This window comes from Gopherus flavomarginatus, chromosome 4 (assembly GCF_025201925.1).
Source record: "Gopherus flavomarginatus isolate rGopFla2 chromosome 4, rGopFla2.mat.asm, whole genome shotgun sequence".
Classification (NCBI taxonomy): Eukaryota; Metazoa; Chordata; order Testudines; family Testudinidae; genus Gopherus; species Gopherus flavomarginatus.
The window spans coordinates 115,051,977-115,069,417 of NC_066620.1; the positions used below are offsets into that span (position 1 = coordinate 115,051,977).

At 43.7% G+C, this 17,441-nt stretch overlaps 1 protein-coding gene across 2 annotated transcripts in view; it reads left to right on the plus strand.

The window, feature by feature from the left end:
- Window positions 1-1,055: 1,055 nt before the first annotated feature.
- Window positions 1,056-17,441, plus strand: part of LOC127049177 (MFS-type transporter SLC18B1-like) — a 44,335-nt gene continuing 27,949 nt past the window's right edge. The window contains exons 1-6 of one of the 2 annotated variants that reach the window (XM_050949705.1): window positions 1,056-1,916; window positions 3,305-3,416; window positions 4,875-5,020; window positions 6,356-6,451; window positions 7,525-7,716; window positions 9,291-9,364. In XM_050949705.1, the coding sequence (XP_050805662.1) occupies window positions 3,371-3,416; window positions 4,875-5,020; window positions 6,356-6,451; window positions 7,525-7,716; window positions 9,291-9,364 (554 nt within the window). In that variant the 5' untranslated portion in view covers window positions 1,056-1,916; window positions 3,305-3,370. Of the gene's footprint in view, window positions 1,917-2,885; window positions 3,417-4,874; window positions 5,021-6,355; window positions 6,452-7,524; window positions 7,717-9,290; window positions 9,365-17,441 lie in introns of those variants that run through there. The other variant, XM_050949706.1, reaches the window with a different exon arrangement.

The window sequence follows — 17,441 nt, forward strand, 5'->3', positions numbered from 1 at the left end:
CCAAGGTAAGATTAAGTAGGGTGAGGTGCATCTGCAATAGCACACCTGGCTACAAGGGAGTGCATAGGGTGACCCACCCCTGTATACATACATAAAAAGTTTCCATCACAGTGTGTAGTGAATGATAGAAAAAAATCTACACACAAGTGCAAATGAACAAATAAGAGGAAAAAATAAGACTGGTGACCCTGAGAGTATTGGTTTACCATGTTATGTCATATTTACTTCCTGTTTAACAGTTACTCTTTTGACTATAATGCATGTGTCTCTGTTATCCCTTGGGAGTATCCAACTATCTGGCAAGTAACTCAGATTCTAACCACAGGGTAACTTTTCCTTCCAAGCTGCCTTGCTGATCTTGCCAGGAAGGAGAGAGGGGAGTAGAGGCCCTGCCAATTAATGTTATCTGGGATGAGAATAAGGAAGTTAGCTCCTTCTGCACTGGATGTGGGATTCAGATGAACCCAGGCCTGTCCATCAAAATCCGTAAGGAGACTGGCATTAAAAGAGGTAACCAGGTGCATAGGAGTGCTACACAGGTAACACCCCAGCATCCATCCGTACCCACCCAACATGCCCAGGTTCCTCTCATCTTTGGATGTCTTCTAAAATTTTCCTCACCACCATTGTTTTTGCAGAGGGAGCCAGCTGGCCTGTTGCCTCATTTGTGTTTTCATGTGAGCTGAATAATTTAGGATCTGCTTCTCAAAATACTGCTGGAAACTTTCAGGAGACTAGGCAGCCTGTGTGAACCTTCTGTTTAGCAGTAGATCAGAAGAGGGGTTCAAGACTGGGCATAAGGTACCCTATACTCCACCACATTGAAGAAAAATCCAGACCTTCCACCCAAATCTTGGCCCAGAGAAGTATGAACTTCCATTGTTCATCTCAATGGGAAATTGATTCTGAAACCTAATGATGACAATGTAATCATCAATGTTAACCACTCCACTGCTGATCAAAGCATACAGCAAAAAGGAGGTAGAATCATAGTGTGAAGATATACACAGTCTACTAAAAATTTCTTCTCAGTATTGTGAATGGGTAAAGCCAGGGGTTCTGGAACAATTTATATAGAGAGGGTGCTAAGAGCCATTGAACTAGACTGTAAACTCTGTATATGATGGAAACCACTTCAAGCCAGGGGGTACGGCAGCACCTCTACTTCCAACACCCACGGGTAAAGTTTGACTTATAGGCAGTTTTTTTAAGTGTATCACCAGTTATATTTTTCCAGTAATACCCTAGGCTCCAGCTCGCTGAAGTGTCTAAACCTCAGAGAAACTTTCTGTGAACATGGGCTGAGGTTTGTTGCTGGTTGTCTTTTCTTCATCATCATCATGTTCCTATTACGCCTCTGGCGTTTACGGCAGTGACGAAGCTCATCCACTCCTGTTTGTTTCTGGCAAGTCTTTCAATGGTTCCTCAGGTTTTTCAGCTGGGCTTCCACAGCTCTACGCCATGTTGTTTTCAGGTCACATCGTTTTCGCTTGCCTTCAGGCGTCCATCTTATTGCTACTCTGGTGATGGAATCAGTTTCCATTCAAAGCATGTGACCAACCCATCTCCAATGCCTCCTGGCAATGATGGTGCTCAGATTCTCTTGGCTGCATTGTGTCAATAGATCTTGGTTTGAAATTGTTCTGAAACAAAAGATATGGAGGATTTTTCTGAGGCAGGCTGTATGGAATGAAGACGGTTTGGACATGTCATACTTTCTCATTCCCCAGCATTCTGCACTACAAAGTAGTGTTGAAAGTATATCACTCTGACAAATCTTGACTTTGGTTTTGGTGTTGTATTTAAGTTCCTGAAGATGTTCCTGGCTTCATTCATTTTGTTCCAGATGTCCTGGCTTGTTCCACCTTCCTGGCTGATGGTGCTGCCCAAGTACATATGTGAATGTTTCTACATTGGTGAGAACATAATCCTCTGTCTGTACTGGCGATAGTGTGGCAATATTAAAGGTCATGATACATCTCTTATTGCGGTTGATTTTCAGTCCAATTTGGTGGCTGAATGTGTTGAGTCGAGTTGTTTTTTCTTGTATATGGTATGTGATAGAGTGACATCATCCACAAAGTCCATGTCTTCAAGTGATGAGAAGAGTGTCCATTTAATGCCTCTTGGCATGTCTTCCATTATACACCATATTACCCAGTCAATGGCAATGTCGAAGAGGATTGTAGATGTGACACACCCCTGATGTACTCCTGTTTTGATTTCAAAAACTTTACTGAGAGAGAATTATACATCTAGTAAAGGACTTGCTGCTGAAGGATGTTGCCATTACTGTCTCCTACCAGCAACTCAGGTCCAGGCGGCTTTTGCTTTAGGATTTTTTCAGGGGGCTGGCAGGCAGCAGAAGAATATGGGTATGGCTTAGTGTTGGGATACTTTGTTGTAATCTTAAAGAGAAAAAAGGGGCTGGGGGATGCATAATGAGAGCTAATGGCTGGAAGCTGGAACTAGAGAAGATACCTTCCCTGGTAAAAAATTGTAATTAATCATTGTAACTGTTTATCCAGGGATGCAACAAATTCCCCATCACTTAGTCTTTAAATCAGAATTGGATATCTTACTAAATATATGCTATAGCTCAAATGGAAATTATGGTCTTGATGCAGAAATTTAGGACTTCAATTCTTATAGACTATTTCCCAGAGGGCTGCCTTTCATAAAAACTGCAGCGGGCTTGAACATATTTACAGATGCTGGCTCCGGCCAGCTCCATGTGAATTTAAATCCTGCAGAAATTACCAGGTGAAGTTCTGTGGCCTGTGTTATGCAAAAGGTTAGAGCAGACCACCACGATAGTCCTTCAGGTTATAAACTCTACAAATCTGTGTAATGGTCACTCCTACTTTGCTACATGTTGCGCACACGCCCTCCCCGCCCCGCGCAGCTCCCACAGGTTTGTCTGTCGGTTTGGAGCACTGATAGAATAACCACAGAACATTTACACGGATGTGAGTCCAGTGACCATGTGTCATGTCCCTGTTGCTGTGACGTTAACTTCGCAGCTGTTCTTTGTAACCCTTCACAAAGTCTCAAGGTAGAAAAAGGACAAATATGTACTAAAGCCGCTGATTAAACAATTAGGGTGAAGCAGCCTGTTTTTGTCAATGAAAAACTGGGAGGGAACGGTAGTGTCAGCTGCTTCTCCCGCGCGGCTAATGAGCGGGCTTAATGTGAGCTGAGCATGCTCATTAATAACAACCGAGGTTGCTTCTCTAATGAGGCTCCTGCTCTCCCAATCTTTCCCCTCTCTCCGTGCAAACTACCGGGATAGACAGACAGACAGACAGACGGACGTTACGAAATAGTCTGGTGAAGCTACATCGGGCTGCGGTATCCAGGACCCCTCGCTATGGGCAGCCAGGAAGCAGGGACCCAGGAGACTTTGCAAACCCCAGGTGGGTTTGGTACTTTCGGATCCTGCTCTCTTTAACCTTCTTTAGTGTGTCCGCGGCCTTGTTTTCTCCGCCCCCCGAGGCAATTGGGCAATCGCTTAGCTCACCCAAGCAGTCTCCGGATCCTTTCGAGACTCCGGGCTGGCTCCTGCTTGCTTCTTTCAGTTGTGGGGCTGTGTTTGGTGCTGAAGGAGTTTTCGTGATCACTGTGCAACTGGGAGGGGGAGGATCGCCCCGGGATGATTTACTTTTCCTGTTGTTCTGCCACTAAATTGCCATCAGAAGAACTTAGAACCGTACTAAGATCACTGGCACGTCTTGCCGTTCACGTGTCAGCCTCTCGCTGTGGAAATTAAGCCATAGCAGTCTGTTCTGGGGTAATGTGTTCAATTGGCTATTTCTTTTTATGAGACAGCTAACTGAAGCGCAACGGAAACCGGGCTTGCTTAGTAAAGGTTTATACAACGATGATGTCAAAAGGTTCTTGCTGGCTATTTAAAAACCCTCTGAAGCTAATTGCGACCCTAGCCAAATAATGGGAAGTCTTCCTAGTGGGGCCTGAAGCCAAACCTGTTAAGTAACCATCCTAATGCACCCTGGTTAAAGAGCATTTTTTTTTCTCCCTGGTAACCATTTCTGGCCTCAGCCTCACCCTGGAATGCAGCAGGGGACCCCTCCCTCTGCCCCTCCGATTTTTTAAGGACAATTACTTTACCAAGTACTTAGCAAACAAGAAGGTTCAGGTCTTAATCCTCATGCCCTGTGACCGTGGCAATAGAGAACAGTAAATTTAAATACTATCTATTACAAAACTTTATTTGAAGGATACAAAGAGCTGGCAGGAGGCCTACGCCTCTATTTTTAAAGTTTATTAATCTTTATTTGTAAGCTGACTGTTTCTAGATCTCTGGGCTGTAAAACAAAGTGTATGCGAGGGGTCAGGTGCAGACTTTCTATGGCACATTTAATGATCACTAATACTGTGTAGACAAAAGACAACAACTTTATTTGCTAGAAGTTGTCAGTTCACTTAAAGGTGCCCTGGGGTCTGATCAGGCACCCAGTACTTTGGGCAGTATATAGTCTCACAAATAATCCAATTAACTTCAGTGGAGCTGTGTGATAGTCAGGATTTGACATGGTCACCCTTTCATCATTGATGCTGCAAGCTGCTCAGTGTGGAAAGACACTGGGACTCTTAGAAGTCAAAGGGACTGTGGGTGCAAGGGGCTGGCTATCTGTACAGATTAGCTTGCAGGATTGGGGGAATCTTCACTTATGGTACAGTAATATATTGAGAAAATGATGGGCTTAGGGCTCTTAATGGCAGAACATCAATTACCTTTTCCTGACCTATAGGTTTAGGTTACTAATTCCAAATTCCTGGAGGGCCCATTTCTTGTAAACAGACAAACTGGGATGCAATTTCAATCTATCACAGCCTAATACAAATATTTTTAGTTCTAGAAAATGGCAGACCAGAAGTTCCCTGTGAAGGCTCAAGTAGGTTTACCAGAGATCAGCTCTTCACAATGGCAGCAACAGCTTGTTTAAACTTCAGTTCAATGATTTGCTATTCGATCCTGGGACCCTTTTTTCCAAGAGAGGTAAATCAATGTACAGCTCTGCAAACTATTATTCAGATGTTTCAAAAAATGAGAAGTAACTTTAAAATATTAATCTGATAACTTATATTGTGGCATCACCCCTAGAGGCTACGTGTGAGCTCAAGATCCTATTGTGCCAGGTGCTGTAAGAGACTGTTCCTGCCACAAAGCATTTACAGCCTGTCTTAGATGAGGCTGTAACGGTAGACAGGTGAAGTGATTTGCCCAACCTCATGTAGCAGGTCAGTAGAAGAACCGGGAATAAAATCCAGGTCTCTTGACTTCTATTCGAGTGCCCTATCCCCTAGATCACATTCTCGTCTCCCCTGCCACCCCCAACCCATCCACTTATGTCCTCCTCTTCAGCCATTCCCAGGCAAACATTTGCCAGGCCGGCAGATAGGAAAACCATCTTTACTGTCTCATTACATTGAATAAGCTGAGGAAAAAAATGCATGTGGAGCCCCATGACACTTCAGAGTAATCTTTTTAGAACAAATCCATGGGGGCTGGGTGGGAGAGAGAGAGGCCTTGAACATTCTAGTGTTCACTCTATGCAGCAGGTGGGTGGATCTTCAAAGCTTGCCCCCAGATTCTGCATAGCCACCAGGATCTGTGAGAGGCCCGCACTCTCTGCACAGAGGTCTTGTTCCAGTGCTGGCGTAAGCCTGAGCTCCACTGGCAGTGCAGCTCCAGTGGAAAGGAAAAGTACAGTAACAGAACATATTACTTCTTCCCAGGTAATTTCTATAAGGCCAGTGGGGAGATGTTGACATCTTTCCCCCTGCCCAGTCCACACTGCCTCCCCTGTATGGATCCCAAATTTGCAGGGTGTCCTCTGTGGCATCCTGGGATGTGGGGGTAGAGGAACCACGCTGTGGAGACAGCAGAATCCTTCATTTGCCCCTTCCTTGCAGGGGGGATGAGATCTGTGCACACCAGGTTCCACCTCTGTATGGACTTCGGGAATGTGTTCTGTCCCTGGGTAAGGTCCTACTAGCTGACCTGTAGTGCAACACAGTAACTTAAAATTTCCATCCTCCACCCCTGCTTCTCTTGGAATAGATGCTGCTTCTGCTCCTGACTACAGAAATACTAAATTGTGGTGCAAGGTGATTTTAAATTGCTGTAGAATTACTGCTGAATCTCCCACTCCTCTTTAAAAGAGAAAATGCTTTATGACCATACTGGCAGGTACAATGAAAGGATAAAGATGGAAGACTTAATTAGAAAGTATTTTAACCTAAGGCTAACAACAAAGCAAACCACTATATACAATGTTTTTTTGTTTTGTCCATGTTCTAAATCTGGCTGTCTTGGTATTTCCTTTTACAGGCAGAGAAAAAGGGTGCCAGTGATACAGTTGTTGGACTGATCTTTGGATGCTTTGCTTTATTCAATTTCTTGACTTCTTTAATATTGGGCAATTATGTAAGTATCTTTATCTTTAAATTTTTCAGTAATGACTTAATTATGGAATAGGACCTAAAAACCTCACTCAGAGCCTGTTCCAAACAAATCAGTTTATGACTGCTAGTGCACATAAGCTTGCTTTCTTAAACAGAGGAAAAGAGATGGTGGTTAGTGGCTAGGGAAAGTTAAGTTACATACTTGGAGACTCACTCCATCCTCTAGTAAATATGGTTAGGTTGTCTTCCTATATTCCATTTGCTTTTACAAACCTCCTCTTGGTAACAAAGAGCCTGAACACTTGTAAATTCAACTAGAAACATGAAGTTGCTCTGCTGACCTTCAGCAAGTGCTCCACAGACCCCAGGAGAAACTGCTTTTCTAAAAGAAGGCATGTTTCCCTCTGACTGAACATTCAGACTGTTGATTTTGAAGCAGTAGAAGTCTGTGTGCTGTTTTTTAAAATAATAGGTTGTTGCAGGCAGAGCTCCAGCAAGAAGGAGTCAAACACTCAACCAGAACACACTGTGATCAAAGCTCTCCTTTCCACTCCTTTTTTTTTTTTTTTGGGAGTACCTTTTTTTTTAAATTGCACATTTGTTGGTCTTCTGGCTAATAGTACCTAAAGCTTTGAGAAATGTCAGTTTTGGAACAGCAGCAAAGAATCCTGTGGCACCTTACAGACTAACAGACGTTTTGGAGCATGAGCTTTTGTGGGCGAATACCCACTTCGTGGGATGCATGTAGTGGAAATTTCCAGGGGCAGGTATATATATGCAAGCAAGCTAGAGATAACGAGGTTAGTTCAATCAGAGAGGATTGTTTTGGAACAATGAATGGAGCACCCCCTTATGCACTCTCTGCATTGACTGCAGTCAGGCCTGCCAGTGGGGATGGAGATAAATCATTCAAGGAAACCATTTTAAGGCTAGAGAATATCTTCTAGGTTCCTACCCTAAATGTGGCTATCAAATATAATTCTTAATCCTGTGAACAGGTTGCTTTATGGCCACATCTTGACTTTTTTTTTTTTTTTTTTTTTTTTTTTTTTTAAGGATTTTAAGATTAACTTTTCTCCTCTTTCTTTGGATAAGGAAGGGGGGAGAGAAGAAAAATCCTCTAGTCTTAAGGAAAGTGGAGTTAGACCCTCACAAAAAAAGGACTCTTGCAACAGACCACTGATATGGGGTGGGAAAAGGAGGACACCCTACCGTCTTCTCACCACTGATGTTCTGTCTGGCGTATTTACCTTATTGCACTTGTTAACTCCTTCTACTCAAACCATGGCAAATTCTAAGTTTACCTTATTCCTTGCTCCCCTCCATCAGTCTACATCCACCACCCTTTTCTTCCTGTGTTTCATATTATTTTCTCTCTCCTGCTACCTTCCCCCGCCCCCGCACATGTTAGTGCACGTCCAGACTAACCCGCGGCATCGGCGGGTTAAAATCGATTGCTCGGGGATCGATATATCGCGTCTAGTCTGGACGCGATGTATCGATCCCCGAGCGCGCTTACATCGATTCTGGAACTCCGTTCGGGTTGATGGAGTTCCGGAATCGACACGGAGAGCCGCGGACATCGATGCCGCGCCGTCCAGACGGGTGAGTACCTAGATTTTAGAAATTCGACTTCAGCTACGTTATTCCCGTAGCTGAAGTTGCGTATCTAAAATCGATTTTAATACCTAGTCTGGACCTGGCCTTAGACTCCACCTGGTGTTTTAACACAGAACTGAAGATACTCCTCTTGCTGAGCCAGGAGGCTGCCTCAGAGCTAGGTGTGGCTGGAGCTGTAGTTTTTGTGTATCTTGGCAGAAGTTGGGAGTACATATGTCTGCTTAACTTTCTCCTGTGAAGTAGGTGGGAGCTGTGGAGAAATTGAGGTCTCCACTGGAGGTGCTGCTGTGTGAAACACATAATTCATTACTAATGCAATAAAGTATGTAGCCCATAGCAATGATTGGACATCTCGGGGTTTCACTGAAAGCAGGACAAACCACTGGCTTCAGTAAAACACGCTGCAGTACAGGGACTGTTTCTCTAGCCCTGAACAATCCAAAGAAACTGAAATGTGTGCGCATGCTAAGGGAGGGTTAGAATGCAATAAGAAGTCCCATTGACTTATTGTTGAAGGTGACATGGCCATAGGCTGTCTCCCCAGCTGCCCATTTCCTAGCTGGCAGAGTCAAGTGAAAGCAGGCCACACTGTCTTGCTTCTGGGATTTCTGAGACTAGGGAGAAGTGAAGTGCGTTCCTTACCTCAGAGATGGTTACTAGTTTCTTTTAAACTGGCTTCCATGACAATGGTCTTTTCCTTGAACAATTAGCCTTCCACAGATCCTGTGTTTACTGCTTCTGGTGCTTATATGCCCTGAGCTGCATACCTTGTTGTCTTGAGTTAGTTGCTAGTCTGTTAGATGAGCAAATGGAAACAGCCATTTTAGTCGGCATTGCCTACCTTAATAGCACCATTATTGCCTGCTATAGGCAATGCTGGATGTATGTGAGTCACTCTATCTAATTGATATAAGAATGCTGGTGCATTCTGCCACTATACAGAGGCTACAGCAAATGACAGTGAGAGTGTTACCGCTACCAGTGACTTATTGCGGGGGGGGGGGGGGGGGAGTAGGTTAAGTCACTTAACCATTTAGAATATTTTTAGGTTTGGTTACAAGCTAAGTGTGTGTGTAGTGGGGGAGAATGTCTGTCTGATTCTCTGCCTTTGTTCTGTCAGGGATTTTTCTAGAGCATGCACACAGTGTTTTTGATTTCATAACAAAACTCCCCAAATAAGTTTCCTTTATAAAAGTGGACTTGAAGTAATAAATGTAATATTTATTCTTCACCAATTGCAGCTTGTACAAATTGGAGCCAAATTCATGTTTGTGGCTGGGATGTTTGTCTCGGGATGTGTTACAATTCTGTTTGGGTGAGTATTTTCTTGCTGCTTATTTCTAGTGTGCAATTTGCATTGTGTTCTAATCATATGAAAAACATATGGTCTTGTTAACTCAGGGCAGGAGTCAAAAGACCTCAGCTCTGTTTCTGACCTTGGCCTGGTGACTTAACCTCTTTGCCTTAGTTTTCCTTCTCTGTAAAGTGTGACTAACACTTGCCCAAATCATGGAGTTATAAGCCTTGTTTAGTACTCTGAGATCCTTGGTTGGAAGATGCCATAAATGTAATTTGCTATTATAGTTATTGGAAAAACCTCAACTAAGTATGGTAATAAGTGCATACAAAATCTAGCTCACAAAATGGGATTTTTAATTGTTTTAAATCCACTTGGAAATCAGAAGCTTTGCCTGGCAATTGTAGGGACTAAGGCACTAACTTGTGCAACATGTAAGCTTTATTTTTTTAAATGTCTAGTCCCCTTTGGGCAGCTGTGAAATCGGGGATGCTTCCTGGCAAAACTATGAGAAGCAACAGAGGAAGGCACTGGAGTTCTTGACGGGTGAAGGACCCTGTGCTGGCCACTTGCCTCCAAAGGACAGGGGAAGCTGGAGGAGGGCTAGAGACAATTTCCCTCCCCTTCCCAGCAATAAGTGGTAGAAGATAAAACTCACCTTTCCCCTTTCAGGTGGTAGGGGTATGTCTGCACTGCGTTGTCCACTTGGGACTATGGAACTTAAGTCTCCAGACTTGGTATTTCTGAGCCTGTACTTTTTGCATATGCACTGCACTACATGGTGAACATGGACTTGCAGTTTCTGGACCTGGGTCTCTCAATCCATGCTGACGCATCTGTACTGCGCGACATAGACCCAAGTCAAACTTTCTGATTCTGGGGGTGTATCCCAGGCCTCTTGGTGAACTATCCAGCTGAAGGGATTTCCCTACATCCCACTGAATTTTCGCATCACCCCTGCCCCCAGTGGTCAACTTTGTTACATGCAGTGTTGCCAATTTAATTGTTGGAAATTTGAATTGAAATTGAAATGTATTAATACACCCTTTAAAAGCATATACAGCATATGATAAAATACTTGTACCTGAAAAAAGCATAAGATTTGAAAAGTATGAACAAAGACTAGCTTCCTCACACAGCTGTATTTTTTTTATCATCATGTCGGCACATTTGTTTTGGTGATGTTGGCTAACCTAATTTCAAATTATGGCTTGTAAGCAAGGTCTCAGTGAGCTCTTCCCTGACAGCTAGTGATGCGCCGGGGATAGGAGGAGAAGGCTTCAGAACCAGCCTGTATTTACACGAACACACCTACTTTGCCTAGGTATCCAGCAGACAGGGCTGTGTTGTTTAAGTGATCAGTGTTGGCTGATGTTGGGTTACAAATTACTTTTTAGTATTGAATGTGGGGGTAACAATGTTCTCCTTATTGTATAAGGAAAGGCAGCAAAACTCTACTTCGCCTTTCTTGATTTGTGGGGGGGGTCACCCTCAAGAACTGCACTCACTAAGCAGGGGATTTGGATGCCAGATCCCAGTGGCAGGAGAGAGGATGGGGATAGGTGTTTTGCTTGGTGTGGGCTCTGCCTAAGAGTCACAGGCACAATTTGACCTTGCCCCTCTCCCCAGTTTAAAGATGGCGTTGATTAGGCTCTGTAGTCATTTTTTTAAATGACAATTAGAGCTGAAATCACTGATAATCAGGTCTAAGTGCTTAGACCTTCTGTAGGACAGTGTTTCTGTGGAAGACTCCCAGTCTGCACTAGCAGTGAGGTTCCCCTACTGAGAGCTGAAATCACTGGGAGCTGGTGGAACTTTGAGACCAACTTGCAGAGCTCACAGTGGCAGATGGCAGCAGAAGGTAACAGTGTGGGGCCAGTGGTAAATTAACAGTGACACAACTAACAGTGCCCAGAGTGAGAGTCTGGAGGAATGAGCAAGGTGCCTTCCCTGCTATCCCCATCAGGGTGGGAGGTGAGCTCACGTGAAAGCACCACTGAATTAAAGGACAACAACTATGAGTGAGGTGCAGTGGAGGGAGAAGGGAGGGAAAGTTAAAAGAACATTTCTTTGTTGCGCTATGTTTAACTCCAGAATGCTAGATTTGTGACTGGGAAACTTAACTATACGTTTCCTAATAGCCAGGATTTTTAAAATGCATTATTTTCCAAGGTTGTTACCTCCCATTGTCGCTGTCTCAAGAGGCTGTTACCTTGGAGTTTCTATATTAAACATTTTTGCTTTTTACATAAGAACGGCCATACTGGGTCAGACTAATGGTCCATCTAACCCAGTACCTTGTCTGCTGATAGCGGCCAATACCAGGTGCTTCAGAGGGAATGAACAGAACAGGTAATCATCAAATGACCCATTCCCTGTTGTTCACTCCCAGCTTCTGGTGAACAACGGCTAGGGATACTCAGAGCATGGTATTGCCTCCTTGCCCATTTTGGCTAATAGCCATTGATGGACCTATCCTCCATAAACTTATCTAGTTCTTTTTTTGAACCATATTATAGTTTTGGCCTTCTCAACGTCCCCTGGCAACAAGCTTCACGGGTTGTCTGTGTTGTGAGAGAAAGTATTTCTTTTGTTTTAAACCTGCTGCCTATTGATTTCATTGGGTGAAAGTAAATAACATTTCCTTATTCACCTTTTTCCCCACCAGTCAAAATTTTATGGGCCTCTGTCATTCCTCCACCTCCCAGTCTCTTTTCCAGCCTGAAAAGTCCCATCTTATTTAATCGTTCTTCATATGGAAAGCTATTCCATAGCCCTAATTTTCGTTGCCCATCTATGTACCTTTTCTAATTCCAATATATCTTTGAGATGGTGCAACCAGATCTGCACGACATTATTCAAGATGTGAGCATGCCATGGATTTATATAGTAAAAGTGGAGGAGCTTGTTTTGCCAGTCTGATCAGCAAAGCCAATGCTGACAAACTACATGAAAAGGCTGCAACACACCAAGTCCCTGGACTGCATCAACATGCAGAAAGCCTTATAAGCCAATCACTGTCAAAGACAACTTTAGAAGTACTTGATGAGGCTGTTAATGTGGGAGAGACAAGTTTATGCACACAAACATAGATGTTGCATCATACTTTCTCTTTAAGCAAGAGCTACCACACACTACAAACTGGAGGCCAATGTTAAGTGCATTGTCACTAGTTAATCCTGAAGTTGGATGCTGGTTCCAAAAAAAATTGGCAAATGCTTACTATCTTTCTGCAAGAAATTCAACTAACTGGTTAGGCCAAAAAGTTTGCCCACCTCTGGTCTGAGGGCCACATGTGGGTGGGGAAATCGAATGTAGGCATGGGGGTGTGGTGTGCAGGAAGGGGCTCAGGGGAAAGGGTTGGGGCACAGAGAGGGCGCGGGAGGGGGCTAAGGACAGGGGGCTTGGGTGCAGGACGGGGTTGAGGTTCGGGCCAAGCCAGTATGGGGCTGCTTACCTGGAGCAGCTCTGGGGTGGTAGCAGTGCTAAGACAGGCTGCCTGCCTGCCCTGACCCCATGCTACTCTTGGAAGTGGCCAGCACCATATCCTTGTGTCCCATGGAGGAGGGAGGACAGAGGGCTCTGCATGCTGCCCTAGGCTGTGGGTACCTCCCCTGAAGCTCCCATTGGCTGTGGTTCCCTGTTCCTGGCCAATGGGAGCTGCGGGGGGTGGTGCTAGCAGGCAAGGGCAGTGCCTGGAGCCCTCTGCCCACCCTCCCCACAAGGGCTGCAGGGACGTGTTGCTGGTTGCTTCTGGGAATGGCATGGGGCCCATGGCGCCATGGAAGTGGCAATCCCGCGGGCCAGATCCAAAGCTCTGACTGGCCGGATGTGGCCTGCAGGCCATAGTTTGCCCACTCCTGTGTTAGACATATGCAGTGCAATAGTGAAAGACTCAGCAGTTGAAAAAGTGAAGCACTCTCCACATTCAAAAAATTTATGTACATGGCTGATGAATGCACTGATGCAAATAGATATCAGGTATTAAGTCATTGTGTACATTGATGTAAGTGGTAGGTCAATAGGTGCATTTCTAGATGTTCAGGTTATAGAAAACACATCGGCTGCATCTGTGACAATCTGCATCTTGGAGTTTCAAATTACAAGAATTTAACCCCCAACAGATGGTTGCTTGTGCATTTGATAGCGCTGCAAACTTCTCTGGAGACCTAGTGGAGTACAAGTTTTGCTCAGAGAAAAGTATAACCCTAATCTCTCCTGTACATGCTACAGAGGCCATCTACTCCAACAAGCACTGGTACCAGCTGTAGAATCTCCAAAAGACATTTAAAAAGCCATAAATTTAATGTCTTCATTATGCTTTTGCTTAAAACAAAGTCCAGAAAGACTGACTGTCTTGTGGAGGGGAAAAATGGATACACTGGGACTGAGATTGGAATCATATCAATCTGGGAATACCCACTGGCTTTCTCATGAATGACCTCTGGCTGTTGTCTTAAAATTACTGCAGTGTTTATTACTGGCTTTGGAAAGTATCTAGCAAGATAGGACAGATCTAAGTGGTGAGGCTGGTGGACTACTATTGCTGCTATGTTCAGAGAAGACTGTCACCATTCTCTTTTGTAAGTCTACTGTTGAAACCACTTGGGTCATTAAATAATGCCATCTGGGCATCTGCAACAACAGTAGTAGACCTTTGTCCAGGAATTGATCCAAATTTAGCATCTATCAGAGTGATACGTTGAAAATGTACTGGAGGAAGCAAAGACTTCAGTCCAGAAGTTGACTAATGAAGGCATTTGTATTGAATCCTTAAGTGAAGAGGACAAGATGTGTTTAAGCCAGCTGAAAAAGTATACAGACTTGATTCTTACAAATCTACAACAGCTACTTCTGGATTGTCCTCAGCTTCTACGTAGCTTTTTACAGATGCCTGTCTTATAAAACAGTGACAGTTGAGTGGAGTGGGGCAGTACCAGAAAGGGGCTTGCCATGTGATCAGGACAGAATAGAGAATGCGAACCTACAGTGGAATATCATAAGTCAAATCTTCATTCATCTTCAACTTCTTTATCATCACTAGTGGCTCGACCCAATCTTTGTGCTATGTTTCCTGGGATGAAAGAAGTAGGAATTCATCTCTTGCTACTCCAAGTCACCACAGCTACAGCTGAATGTTCTTTTTCTTCATTGAATAGAAATTTTTTTGTTCTGAAAGAAGTTGCCTTCTATCTGATCACGTGAATGAACTAATGAGCATATCAATGGAAGGACTGGACCTCCGAGAGTCCACCAAAGATAAATTTTTCTCAAATGCACTGCATTCATTAACAGAGTTGTGCAAACTTACAAAAAAAAATCAAGAAGGATGAAGATGTGTGCTTCACACAAGGCTTGAGGAGCCAACTTTAAGTGGTGGTGGTGGTTTAAACATGAGTTAAATCTAATAAAATGGTTGTGGAAATATTTTGCAATTTTTACTATGATGCTATACGGCCTACCTTCACCTTCATAGTCTCATCATTGACCCTCACTCACCCTGTAAATTCAAACAGTTCCCCTCTCCCACCCCCATTTCAGTTCCTGGGGAAAACACTAGCTGTAGCTACTCTAGGCCTTAGTTCATGAAGTACCAAAACTTGACTGTCCATTCCATGGCACTTGACCAGAAGTTGTCTCAGCCTGCCAGCACATGCAGTGGAGCCATCTTTGGGTCTACATACTCCTAGCAACTGGAGCCACCAAGATGGATGGAGCACCTTTGGAAGAACTTGTCAAGCTTTTTTTTTAATACGTCTGAGACACTGGTGGACATCTTGGCAGTCATTTTGTCCTTCCAGAGGGACTTATTTAAAAAAAAATTAGCAGACGTCAACTAGTGGCTGTTGCTCATGACTCTTGCTATAGCCACAGATTCCCCATCTGTAGATTGGTGCTTCTGGAGCAGGGCCATGAGCATAGACTGGTGGGATTACATCATCATGCGGACCTGGGATGCCCAGCAGTGGCTCCAGAACCTTCAGTTGAAGCAGTTGATGTTTCTGGAGCTTTATGAACAGCTTGCCCTGACCCTGCAGTGTCAGGGTGCATACATGAGGGAGGGAGGCCATGCCAGTCCAGAAGCAGGTTCCTATAACCAGCTACCGGCTGGCTGTCCCTAACTGCTATAAGTTTATAGCTATCCAGTTTTGTGTTGGCAAATCTGCCTCACAAACTGCTACCAATACAGCTATCAGAACTGTGATTTATTCAAAGGTTAGTGGTGTCAAAGTTAGAATCAGGACTCACAATTTGTCAGACCACTCTGTTTTATTAGCACAGCGCTCTGCCAATAACATTCAGAATATGTGAGCGGCCATGCAAGGCCAAAACAGTCTTATTTATACAGATAAAAGAGCGGGAATCAGACAAAGGAACAAAGAAAGCAAAACTGTAAAATTCACCTGGGGCACAGCATGCATATCCTACTTCCTTACTAACTCTTTATGGATCTGAGGCTAATACTTCACCAATTGCCCTTAAATGGTGCAATTGTTCTATGTGAATGTCTGTATTCCTGACACCTGGATTGCAACATTCCAACAGTTTTTCTTAAAGGTACAGACAGCATTTCTTTAATCCTTTCTATTTTTACAATATAATTCATTCTACTTTCACAATCCCTCCTTTTGGTCAAGCGCACGCCATGACCAACAATTACTGGGTTCCACAAATTAACCGTTTCTTATCTTTTTGTTCATCAGTGATATTCAAAATCATTATATTAGCACTCTGTTTTGGGGCAGCCATCTGGGTGACACAATTCTGGATACAACAGATTAACTGAAAGCATACAAAATTACTAAGATTTCAAACAGGATAGTTAGGGCTCCCTGAAACAACCAGTTTCCTATGCCAGAGAAATTGAACAGGTTACTTAGCCACTTCCATAAAGAACTCAGCTCTTCATGAGGAAGATATGTGATTTGTTCTAAGTGGCTAGCGTGATCTATTACCTCATTGGTATTGTCAGGTATAAACACACAACATTCTTTTCCAATGAGAGTGTTAGGTAATAAAGCAAGTCCTCACTCACCTCTCCAGCACCCGAGTTCGTGCGGAGTTGGTATGGGGCACACAATTCTGTCAGAGACCAGACACCAATGCGTTGATCAACGGGCTCACACTATCCTTAGCTCTAAAAAGCTTTAGATTAAGTGTGGCCCCTTTATTAGGGGTGAGCATCAATATTTATACACAGAAGTAAACAAAGTGATTAACAAAAGATAATGGTCATGCATAATTAATCAAGATTTTACAGGAAAAGCAAGTTAACAAGTAAATGCATAGAGATAAAGGCTAATGGCTACTAGGGAAAGGGGGTGTCATGAGTAGTTTGCAGGTCAGTGCTTTGTTCAAAAGGGTTCAGGAAGGATTATGCAGAGACAGTCAGTCTGGGTGTGTTTTGGCTCCCCAAAGTTCACCAAAAGTTTAGACCCAACATTCCTCCATTTGTAGCTTTGAGATAACTATTAATCAAAAAGCTACACCCTATTTTAAGATCTCAAGGGCCGCTTGGCAATTTTAGCCTGGGCCAATTTGAAGAGAGTAAGGCTTTTAGCTGAAGTGGGAAAAGAATAAACTGACTTACATGAGTTTATGAGGGAGGGGACACACTGAATACAGCAACACAGTATTATAAGGACTACTATGGCCCCAACACACCCACCAAGAGTTTTTTTTTTTAACCCACCCAAATCCGGGCAGCCAATTTCATAAGGCTCCCCACCAATTATAAGGTGGCTGGCCAGAGGAGTAGTTTTTAGCCATTTCCCTTAGGTGTTTGGTACGTTGAAAAGTGTTAGAGTAGGTGTCATTTACAAAAACACAGCATTCTTCATAAGCAGAAAATAAACTAAAAAAGCATAAAAAAACATACAGTTGTCAGAATAAAGGGTCCTCTCATTTTTTTCGAGTCAATTTAAGTCTAATGTCTGAGAGAGGTAAGCTGGTCCACTGGTCGAAGGCAGTGTCCTCAGTGGTGACAAGAGCTGCTGGTCCGTCACTGTGGTCCACTACGGCTGGCTTGACGTGGGAGTGGTGGATCCAAGATTTGCGTCCTTTCAGGAACACTGCAGTCTGGGTTGTTAAAAGA